At 43.2% G+C, this 12,248-nt stretch overlaps 1 protein-coding gene across 2 annotated transcripts in view; it reads left to right on the top strand.

Annotated features, from left to right (window-relative positions):
• FAM171A1 (family with sequence similarity 171 member A1) overlaps positions 1-12,248 on the top strand; it is a 145,129-nt gene that overhangs the window by 72,893 nt on the left and 59,988 nt on the right. Inside the window, exons 1-3 of one of the 2 annotated variants that reach the window (XM_077169330.1) lie at positions 623-826; positions 3,777-4,004; positions 10,389-10,481. In XM_077169330.1, the coding sequence (XP_077025445.1) occupies positions 3,938-4,004; positions 10,389-10,481 (160 nt within the window). In that variant the 5' untranslated portion in view covers positions 623-826; positions 3,777-3,937. Of the gene's footprint in view, positions 1-622; positions 827-3,776; positions 4,005-10,388; positions 10,482-12,248 lie in introns of those variants that run through there. The other variant, XM_077169329.1, reaches the window with a different exon arrangement.

The following is a 12,248-nucleotide window of genomic DNA, read 5'->3' on the forward strand; positions in this document are numbered from 1 at the left end:
AATTATAACAATATTGTTTTATCAATCCTAACAAATGTACCACCTTAATGCAAAATGTTAATAATAGGCAAAACTGTATGTGTGTGTGGTGGCAAGCATATATGGGAACTCTGTGCTTTCTGCATTATTTTCTGTAAACCTACAACTTCTCTGATATAATAGTAAGTGAATTAAACCTAGAAAAGTTTACAAATATATACTGAAATTCGAATTTCTGATCATTTTTATGAGACACAAATGTTATTCTTATGATTTCTTTCCCCAACTCTTTAAAGTGTAAAAACAACCTTTAGCTCTTGGAGCCTACAAACCCAGGCATCAGGCCAGCTCCAGTTGCTGCCTCCTTCGTGGGGGATGGAGGGGCATCCCTGAGGGATGGAGGGAGGTAGGCAATGGTCGGGTAGTACTTTGGATGGCTCCCCCTGGTTTCCAGGTAGAAGAATGACAGCACAGTGTCAGTTCTGTCAGGAGGCAGCCATGTGGGTGATGGATGCCAATGTCCTGAAATAGCGTGACTTTAACAAGATTGGAGAAAAAAGGTGTGTTGTGAGATACTTATTGTGGCATCATAATCAACAGAACGTGGTGATGGATGTGCAGAGTGGGGAGTAAAGAATTCTGCCAGACTTTGATTGCGGTGAGGACCCTTAGGCTCACACTGACCAAGGAAGAAGTGCATGGCTTCATGCGCGTTTAGGTCTTGGGACCATTTATAGGCTGTTCCTCTTATCTGGAAAATGTGGGCAATGTTAGCAAATTGTGGTTCCTAGTCATCAGATTGCTCTCCTTGTCATCTTATAGTGGGAATAATTTTGTCATTGAACAGGTAATCTAAGTGTCACCCTATAAAAATGATACCCTGGTTGTCTGTGATAATTGCCTAACCACGTTGACATTTTCCACATCCTATCACACCGAGAGAAGTAGCTAAGTAATCTCTTTAGAAGTATATAATTGCAGAACATGAACTAAGCTTCCCATATTGTCTGAGAAGAAATTCAAATGGTAGAAACTAGGGTGTGGATGATAGTAGAACTCCCTCTTGCTTGGTTGACTCGTGAATCCTTTAGCTTTTTCCACATCTCGGCTGTGTCATCCTCCTCAGCCAGCAGAGAAGAGAATGCAGAAACTTTGTGATCCCAATTGTTGGTAAATGTTACATTACCATAAAATTGCATACATTATCTATGCAGCCCTAAAAAAGCCACCCTCCCACGTGCCATTCTAGAGGGTTCTGGTACGTGCATATTAATGAGAGCTAAGCTAATTTATGGCATAATTTAGCACACCAAAGGGTGGAGGAAGGTCAAGTTAAAAAGAAAATGCATGTATAGTGGTATATCCTGCATGTCTGCATTAAGGTAGCCCTAGTCCAGATTCAAAAAGACAAATGTGGTATGATCTCACTTATGTGAAATGCCTAGAATAGACAAATTCACAGAGACAGAAAGTAGATTGCACATTACTAGGGGGCAGGGAGGTGGTGAGGGGAAGGGGCAGTTATTGCTTAATAGGTGCAGAGTTTCTGTTTTGGATGATGAAAAATTGGGGGAATTGGATGGTGGCGATGGTACAAAACATTGTACATGTAATTAACATCACTGAATGATACATTTGGAAGTGCTTAAAGTGGGAGTTTTTTAGTTGTTTATATGTTACTGCAAGAGAAATTCTTTAAAGAGATAACTAGTAAAATTAGGGAGCTTAGATATTTTGTATTTTGTAATATCACGTCCTTAGTTTTCATGATGTTGATTTTCTCCCTCTCTTCGTATTGTTTTCCTCCTCCACTATTATGAAGCACCATGTTCCGTGGTTGTGTGACTTCCTTTTTCTTTGTGAAAGATTTTGAGAGATTTCTCTGGTGCAAATCTGTAGGAATTAAGTATGGGATTCTTAAGCTATCCTCAATGGTCATGCAGTCAGAAATGTATGGGTCAGTCTGTGGGGAAATGGCTGACCAGCTGGGATTTGAAGTTTCCTTTAGTGTCACAGGATGAGTCGCTGACAGGTTACTAGGTGTAATTTCTCAAACCAGAAGAAATTCTTGTCCCATTCATCCTGTTTCTGGAGCCCAGCTCCCTTGTCTGTGCCCTGTCCCTGGTACCCTCAAACACTATGGCTATCTAGACTGTTTTCCAGTCTAACGGCTGGAGTAAAGCCCAGAGCAGCCAGTGTCTATGGCACGCTCACTCTGTGCTTCCACCTGGGCCATCTCCAGTAAGATATGATGCTCATGCACGCAGTTTACAGATGAGGAAACTGAGGCCCCAGAGGTGGATACTTGCTTGAGGCCAGATGACTAGTGCTTGGCAGAAGTGAGAGTAACATTTAGAGTGTGAATTGCAATAGAACTCGAGGGTATTGCAGTAGAACTCGAGGCCATTGCAGTAGAACTCGAGGCCAGCTCCCCGGCCCAGTCCATCATCAAGAGGGGCCATTCGCCCAGTCTCCTCCCTGGGGAACAAGAGCCTCCCCATCCTCCCCTGCTTCTCCTAACTTCCTACCACATTTTACCAACAGGGCTTGCAGATCTGAGGCCTGTGGGGGGCCAGCTGGACTCAATGTCTCGGGCACTATTGGGGCCCTTCATACCTTGCAGAAAGGACTCAGAGCAGGGGTCAGCTTGGAATTGTTCCTCCATGTTGTCCTTTAATTGGTGTCCACTGCCTTGCAGAGTCTGTCCCACCTGGTCTTTCCTCTTAACTGGATGTTCAGTCTCTGCCTTACCTTTCTCCCACTCACTCTCCACTCAGAGGCAGATGTTTCTATAACACAGATGTGATTCTCACATCCATTCTCTTTAGGATAAAAAATAGAATTTCTAGGTCACCTACAAAGCCTGCCTGACCTGGCCCCCACCATGCCTCTCCAGCCTTATCTCTCACTGCTTCTCAAATTCCACATCCAGCTCTTCAGAGTCCATCCCAACTTCTGCAACGAATTTGGCTTTTTCTTGTCTCTGAGCCTTTGCACATGCTGTTCCATGAATGATGTCTGCATCATGCTTCCCCTCAAGCATAGCATCTGCCTGTTTACTCACCTGCTGTCACTCAATCATCTTTCTTCTTCACTGCTGTGGTCATATACAGTTACTCATTGCTCTAGGCACCAAGGAAGAGCTCAGTAAAAACTATTGCATGGGTAAATGAAAATTATCCATTGCATTTTAATTTTTTCAACATTGATTTGTTTTGTCCAGTTCCCACATTGAGTCTCTGTTTACCTGTTTGGCCAATATTACTGACTGGGCTTTATCAAAGTCTCATCAAACTTTCACTTCTTATTTTTTAATTCTTCTAGTCTTCTTTTGCCCCACTCTGTTGTCCCTTCCCTTTATAGATATGTTTTACAGTTTGTCACGATTACCAGCACAAAGAACCTTGGTGACTTAGCTCCGTGTCTACGGGTACTGCTGAGACCTGGCTGCAGAGCTAAGCACATGCACATCCCTTCTGGATGGACGCTTTCCAGCATTTGTGCATAATGCTGGGGAGGATAAGAAGAGTGCTGTTTGTTGCACAGGATCAAAAAGGGATAGGCTTTCCTGTGGGTTATTTGTTTTTGTGAAAAGGAAAGTGGCTTGCAAGGGGCAGTGGTTTGGAAGAAAATATGAAATCCTGTAAAGTAAAAAGGGATCTCTAAGAAGAAAATTTCCCTGGTTAGAATGTGTGACCAGGTTTTCTTTGCATGTTCCTATCATAATTGTAGCAGAATCACATTTACAGTTTCCCAGCTTATAGCGCCTGTTCTCTGTGGTCTTTTCCCTACTCCAGAGGTGACTCTGAAGGTGCATGTCAGCGATGCCAGCACCCACCAGCCCATCTCAGATGCACTCATTGAGATTTTCACCAACCAAGTGTCTGTTGCCTCCGGCACCTCGGGGACAGATGGCGTCGCCTTCGTGAAGTTCCAGTACAAGCTGGGCAGCCAGCTGATGGTCACCGCCTCAAAGCAGGCCTACGTCCCAAACTCTGCCCCATGGAAGCCAATCCGACTACCTGGTGAGGCTCTCTTAGTCCTATTAGCTCCCTCGCTCAGTCCTGAGAATTAGCTCCAAGCTGGTGATGGAGTCAGTCGGGCATTCAGTACAATATTTAAGTTTATCTGCTTTGCCTTTTGGGACCCCTGACATGAAGAGAAGTTGGGATCAAATTCTTTATGAGCAGGGTGGGGTCCCACCTGGTTATACATACACAGCGGAGTCAAGAACTTTGGGTTTCTGCTCCTTTCCCCAGCATCCCATCTGTTCCATGTGGGTTCATACAGGAAAGATGGGATTTGGGCAGTACCTCTGACAGAGCTTCTCCCTTCTTCACTCACGCAGGAAACCTGAGAGGTGGGGAGGGATCACAAGGTTGTTTTCTCTTTTCCCCTCCTGTTGACTCACCATGGGCCAAGGATGTGGCCTGACAAATTAAGTTTGGGATAGGGTGGTGGGGAGCAGCAGTTAAGCCTCCTTTCCTCATCTCAGTTCCGTCGAGAGCCCAGACCTCATCAGATATCAGCACCGACATTCCATGAGCAAGATGGGGACCTGGAGTAGGAGGGAAATGCTCCTGGGACAGTGCAGAGTGTATGAGCTTTAGAAACCCACTGATCTGGGTTCTTGGCCCCCCATATGCGATCACACCCTTTGAGCTTCAACACCAATCTCTGGAAAACAGAGCTAAGACCAACTTCTAGAACAGTTTCAATTAAAACTTAGTTAACATGGCTGAAAACAGAAAACTGATATGAGGGCAGATAATCTGTGATGCCACTTACATGAAATATTTAGAATAAGCAAGTTTATAGAGATGGAAAGTAGATTAGAGGTTACCAGGGACTAGGGGGAGGAGGATAGGAAGTAATTGCTTAATGGGTCAGAGTTTCTGTTTGGGGTGTTGGAAAAGTTTCATTAATGAATGGTGGTGATAGTGGTACCACATTCTGAATATACTGAATGCCAGTGCATTGAGCACTCAAAAATAAGTTTTACATTGAATATATGCTACCACACTACTAATTTTCTTTTTTTGCATGGGCAGGCACCAGGAATCAAACCCGGGTCTCCATGGCCTGTCCTACCACACTAATTTTTTTTTAATTATTTTTTTGCAAAAAAAAATTATTTTTAAAATATGGAATAATTTACAGTGCCTGAAATATAGCAGGTGCTTATTAATTGCGTGGCCCCCTAGCACCATGCATGCTGGCAAATTGCTGATGTCGTGCTTGTCCCTGTCCACTGGGTGGGCCCCTGCCTCCTCAGGGAGCTATGGAAGCTGAGTGCCTGGAAGTGTGCGTGCCTCACAAAACCCAGGTGTCTCTTGATTCCCCATATTGTTAGGTCTGTTCACACTTATTAAGCACCTACTGTGTGCCTGGTGCTGTCTTAATCACCAAGATACAGATCTAAAGACACAGAACTTGCTCCTGTGCAGCTAGTTTAATGATTTGAGTTCAGACACAGAGCGGTTCAGCCCATGGGGGGAGCACTTGGTGGGCCGATATAGCCCCTCTTTGTGGGGTGCTGGGGAGGGAGTTGGGTAAGCCAGGTGAAGGAAGGCTTTCTGGAGGAGACCAGGTGGCACTGAGTCTTCAAGAGGGCTAGATCTTAACCATCATCAGAAGATGCTTGTTAAAACATGCAGATTCCAGACTCAACCTTTTGATCTGAGGAGGCTGGGCTCAGGAATCTCTATTTGAACAGTACCCTCATACCCCCATACACACACCTGCAGGTACTTTTGAGTAGAAGTCTTACTAACCTTAAAAACCTGAGACCACTGTCTTTATGAACATATGGGAAGGGGAGTTGATTTCAACACAAAGGAGGAGATGATTCAGGAAAATATTAGAAAACAGGGATACACTTGATAAATACTTAGCAGGCAAAACCAGAAGTCCTTGGGGAATGGATGAGAGCGAGTTAAGGGAGGGGAGGAATCAGAGGAAATATGAGCTGGTCTCAGGTTTCTGGCTGGCAGTTGAGCAGATGGCACCTCCCAGGGCGGGTGATGGTCTGGGAGACCTGCCACATCCCAGCTCATCCAATGGAGCCCAGCCCATCTGATGGGTGTGGAGACCTGTCACATCTGAGCCCTGAAGTTATCTGAAGGATGCAGAAGGCTAAGGAAGGCTTCCCCCTCCCCTCGGGCGTCCCTCTCCCCAGGGCCTGGCTCAGGTAAGGGGGAGGGCTGGGGGTGCTGAATGGAGTTCCGGAGATGGCAGGGGAGGAGTAGGTCTCAGGGTCCGAGGGATGATGAGCAAAGTTTAGGGCACCTGGGGACACCAAGCACATGTGCTAGGGCTTTAGTTTGAAATAACAGAGGCCTGAACTAGAGGTTATCCTATAGGGGCCATCAGCAGTGTTGACGCCAGAGTCCAAACCCTGAACCCTGATCATTTGAGAAAAAGCAGCCATTTCCATAATACCCATAATACCCACGAAATGAGTCCAATCGTCAGCCGATATGGTTGAATTGGAAGGGCTTAGGCAGGAATGAAGTCTCCCAGGGTCTGGATCTTCCTGCCGCCTGCTGGCCCCACCCGTGAGCTTCCAGCGTAGCTTTCTGAACCTGTAGTCCTTGCCTCTAAATTAATTACTTGAACAGTTTTCCAGGACCCTCCCATGTTTCTGATTATGTTCTTCTCAATATAAAAAGATACTCTTAAATGAAATCTAATAGAAAATGGGACGAAAATTTAGACAAGTCTGCGGTGAAAATTGCAAAGTAATCATTGTTTTCATGCATGCTTTTGGAAGTCAACACATTTTTGGAATTCCAGGTGATTAGGGGCAAGGAAGAGAAAAGAGCTCAGAGCCTTTTCTAAAAATGAAACTTTACTTTGTGCATACGATGTTTTTGTTTGCATGTGCATCCTTAGGAGATTTGGAAGTGGATTCCTTGATGGTAGTTCCTGGAGCATGTGTTGACTTTTTCCCTTTAAAGGAAGGTGGTGTAAATTGAGGGGGTGGGAAAGGGTATGCGGTGTAAGGATAACAGCCCCCTTTTGCTATAAAATATGTAATCTGTCCTAGTCATTTCCATCACCATAGCCATTGTCCTGTCCATGCCTTGGACTCTTGCACGGGCCTCTGGCTGGGTCTTCTGCCACTGATCTGCCCTTCAAACCACCCCCTACACTACTGAGAGTTAGTGCCCTAAATGCATCTAATCATGCTACACACCTGCCTGGAATCCTTCAAGGCTGAATACAAGGCTCAGCCTAAGCACATAGAGCCTCCTCCCGCTGGCCACTTCCCCCTGCATTTCTTATATTCTGGCCTCCCCCAGCAACTAGCTGTCTCTGAAGGAATATGACATCATCTTCCCCTCTCTGTGTATGTTCCCCGTCAAGCTCATCTGTCATCCTGAAATCCCGGCTTGCCTGTTCTCTGCCCCAGGAAGTCTTCCTCATTCTCCCAGGTAGAGTGAGGTGTTAGTTTCTCTCTACCTCTCAAATAGCAAATGTGTACTTATATGAAAAGAACCTGCAGACACCAACCAGTACCCTCTCTAAGAAGAGTCAGAATGCCATCTGCTCAGAGGCCTGAGGCCGCTCCACTGCTCTCACCCCTCCTGCTCACAGCTGATACTGGGTCTTCAAGCCTTCTTGTCCTGTGTCAAAAGCCTATACCGTTGCCTCGGCCACCACCCGCCATAGTGACTATGGGGAAGCATTTTTCCCTGAAAGAAAGGGAGTTTGAAAAACAGTTTGTCAGAGAAGGTGCCTTATGTTTGGAAGAACTGAATGTTTAGGTTAGAAATGTTTTCAGAACACCATGGGGTGGTCATAGAAGACAACACGTCTGGGGACAATGGATCCTGGGTGATTTCAGGGCTCACAGTCCCCCAACACCCAGGGAACACAGTGACTCTGGGAGCTCCTAGGGGAGCAGGTAGCCTCGGGATCCACACTCAAGTGGCTGGTGGCTTGGAGGTGAAGTGAACCTGGAGATTGCAGCTTTGCCCTTTCCTTCCCAGCACTAAGTGCCCATGCTGTTTCATATGAGGACCACCAGGTACCATCAGCGGGGTGTGTGTGTTGGGGGGGATTGGGATAGGAAGAGGCAGGAAATCTGGAGAGCCTTTGCTGTGACCAGTTCTGATTCTACCTCCCCCAACCCAGTATGAACTCTTCTCCCAACTTTGAACTCCAAAGTGTATCCTTCTTTTTTGTGTGTTTGAGATATAATTCACATACCACAAACTTCACCTTCTTAATGTTTACAATTCAGTGGTTTTTAATAAATTCAAGAGGTTGTATATTCACCACTATCTATTGACAGAACACTTTCCTCACTCCAAAAAGAAACCCTGTGCCCATTAGCACTGACTTCCCCCAAGGCCTGGCAACCGTTAATCTACTTTCTCTCTATGTGGATTTTGTCTTCTCTACATATTTTGTGTAAGTGGAATCATATACTATTTGCTTTTTTTTGTTTGGCTTATTACACTCAGCACAATGTCATCAAGGTTCAGCCGTGTTGTTGCATGCATCAGGACTTCATTCCTTTTTACAGCTGAATAATATTCCATTGTATGGGTATATCACACTGAGTTTATGCGTTTGTCTGTTGGTGGACGTTTGAGTTGTTTCTACCTTTTAGCTATTGTGAATAATGCCATTGTGTACATTTATGTACAAGTTTCTGTATGGATCTACATTTTAATTTCTCTTGGGTATATACCTAGGAGTGTACTTACTGGGTCATAGGATAACTCTGTATTTAACTTTTTGAGGACCTGCCAGACTGTTTTCCATAGTGCCCGCATGCGTTCTTATCTTATGGCACTCACCACATCCTGCTTGTCTTAGCAGCTGTTTATTGGGGGCATTTTCAGTTTGCTAAAGCTGCTAGTATTCAATATACCACAAATGGATTGGCTTTTACAAAGAGAATTATTAGGCTACAAATTTATAGTCTTAAGGCCATGAAAATGTCCAACTTAAGGCACCAACAAGAGGATAACTTCTCAGAAGAAAGGCTGCTGGCATCCAGGGTTCCTTTGTCACATGGGAAGAGGCATGTGACAATGTCTGCTGGTCCTTCTCTCCAAAATGTCTCTGTGGGCATTTCCTTTCTCTCTTAGCTTCTCTCAATTCCTGTGGGTCCTTCTGGCTTCTCTTGGGACATTTTCTTTCTGAGCTCTCTCCCTCTCTGAGAGCTCTCTTAAAGGACTCAAGTAAAGGATTAAGACCCACTTTGAATGGGCAGGGTCACATCTCCATGGAAACAATCAAAAGTTCCCACCCAACAACAACTCTGCCCCCACAAGATTGGATAAAAAAAAGCATGGCTTTTCTGGGGTACATAACAGATTCAAACCATCATATAGTCCCCTTCTAGGGCATAACCCTTAAAGGGCCTAACTGTCTTTACATTTCTTTATCTCTTCCATGTGGGATCTAGCACTGGGCCTAGTATGTAGTGGCTCTGCGTAAACTGAATGTTGGAGGGTGTATGCGCAGATTGGGGTCCCCTTTCCCAGTCCCCAGCGCACTGTTAGGGAGCCAGTGTTAAGTCAATGATACCATTAGCCCTTGCTATTGCTCATTCCTGATATTTTCCAAGAAACTTACCTCTTAGGCCTCACTGTCTTCTTGTGTCACCCAGAGGCTTGGACTGGACAGTGTCTTAAATGTCTCAGCCAGAGTCTATGCAGCATGATGGTTGAGAGGAGAGAATGCAGGCTCAGACTGCCTGAGTTCAATTCCTGGCTTGGGCACTTCGTTTTCTCACCTATAAAATGGAGATATTAAAAGTATCTATGAGTTATTTTGAGATTTAAATACATAATCAAAATTAAAGTACTTGGAACAATCTCTGGCTTGTTGGCAAGGGCTCAGTAATGTTAGTGATTATAATCATTCCATAATGTACTTATTTATTTTCTCTTAAATTCGTATGTTCTACCCAGGCTTTGTGAAGCTTTTAGTTGGAAGTCCAGGTACTGAAGCAAGAATTTGAAAACAGCACAAATTCTATAAACATCTTATTAGTTCCCATGGTATTCTTTCACCCTGGGGTACATACATTAACTTAAGCACATATTTTATAAGTCTCTCTTAATATTAGTATCTAATGCTATATATTACCTGTTCATACAGTATACACACATTATAACTTTTAATATATTCCTAATGCAAGGAAGTTTGGGCACTCTATTAAAAACTTCTAATGGTCAGAAAGTTGACTATTAGTAGGGCAAACAGTTGTTGTATGAGAGATTACACCACTTTCATAGCATATTCGAAGTCTTTTGTTGATCATTATAAAAATATGTATTACTGATTGATCTGATATTAGAGAATACCAAGAACTAGTGCCAATGGGAACAGATTGTGTATTTTCGACTAAGTGTAAAAAGTCCCATCTACCCGTTTTGTTTCTGCAGTGTTCTCCTCCCTGAGCCTTGGCCTGCTTCCAGAGCGGTCCGCCACTCTGATGGTGTATGAAGATGTCGTCCAAATAGTCTCAGGATTCCAAGGTATGCTTATTTTCTGAACAGACAGGGGAGGAGAAGTGGGGGGGACTGTTAGACTCTCATGTGGGATTGGCATATTGCCAGACAGGGATGGTAGTGAAGTATCCGTGGTTGGAGTGTAACATCTGTTGTTCCTTTGAGTGCACAACAGGTATGAATTTTTATTAAAAATTGTCATCTGATTTCTTTAGGTGTGGGAGAGAAAAAGCAAGGACTCCACGCTTTCTCTGACACCACATCTTACTCCTCTCTGAGGGGAGAGGAAATTAATACTCTTTAGGACAGAGGCCAGGAGGCCTCACTTGACAGTGGTCAGGGCTGTTCTCTTAAAGGTTAATAAGCAATCTTGATTGTTATTTTGTTTTGTTTTTTGTTTTTTGGTGTGAAACCCAGGAATGAATCAGTCCCCATGATTTTTCAATGTCTCACATGTAATATGCCTGTAAGGGATCTAACACATTCTGATTTGACTCACTGTTGCTCTTACAGGGAAACTGATTCAAAGGGCTTGGGGAACTTGCCATTGAGTTGGTTTTGGTGTTAGAATTGGAGATAACACTTGCTAACATGTATTTTTGTGCTAAGATCATTTTATTTCAAGTAATGGACCTAATAATGGTAGTTCTTTTCGTGTGCATTTTGACCATTTGTGTATCTTCTTTACAGAAGTAGTTGGCCCATTTTTAAATTGGGTTGTTTCTCTTTTTCTTCTTGAGTTGAAATGTTTCTTTATACTTTCTGGATGTTAAATCCTTGTCAGATATGTGGTTTCCAAATATTTTCTCCCATTGTGTAGGTTGTCATTTTATTTTCATGATAAAATCAGAGGCCTCATGTATCTATTTTTTTTTCTTTTCTTGCATGTGTTGTGGTTGTAAGGTTTAAGAAACCATTGCCTACCACAAGATCCTAAAGATATTTCCTTATGTTTTCTTCTAGGAGTTTTATACTTCTGGCATTTATGTTTAGGTCTTTGATCTGCTTTGAGTTGATTTTTAAATATGTTGTGAGGTAGTGGTTCACCTCCATTCTTTTGCAAATAGAAATCCAGTTTTTCCAGCACCATTTGTTTAAGAGACTATTCTTTCCCACTTGAGAGGTCTTTCCCCCTTGTCAAAAGTCAGATGGCTTTGAATGTGAAGAATGATCTGAGCTCTCAATTCAATTCCAACGCTCTATAGTTTGTCCTTGTGTCAATACCATGCTCTTTTGATTACTGTTGTTTTGTGATAAGTTTTAACACTAGGAAGTATGAGTTCTCCAACTTTGTTCTTTTTCAAGATGACTTTGGCTATTTAGGCTTCTTATCCTTCCATATAAATTTGATAATTGGCTTTTCCATTTTTGCAAAGAAGACTCTTAGAGTTTCGGTTAGGATTTCCTTGAATCTGTAAATCACTTGGGGTTGAATTCATATCTTAGCAGTATTTAGTCCTTCCAGCCATGAATAATGTCCTCCTTTTCATTTCTGATTTTAGTTATTTGTGTCCTTTCACTTTTTCCTCAGCAGTTCAGCTAAAATTTGTCAATTTTATTGATCTTTTTGAAGAACCTGCTTTTGATTGTTGTTGTTGTTGTTGTTTTGCTTCTGTTTACTGTTTTTTTTCCCTTCCTTCTGCTTACTTTAGGTTTAGTTTCCTCTTTTTTCTACTTCTTTCTATTTTGAAATTATATCTCTGATTTAAAGTCTTTTTTGTATTTTAACAGAAGGCTTTAGAGCTATGCATTTCATTTTAGAACTGCCTTTGCTGCATCCCATCAAATTTAATA

The sequence above is a fragment of the Tamandua tetradactyla genome, chromosome 7 (genome assembly GCF_023851605.1).
Source record: "Tamandua tetradactyla isolate mTamTet1 chromosome 7, mTamTet1.pri, whole genome shotgun sequence".
Lineage (NCBI taxonomy): Eukaryota > Metazoa > Chordata > Mammalia > Pilosa > Myrmecophagidae > Tamandua > Tamandua tetradactyla.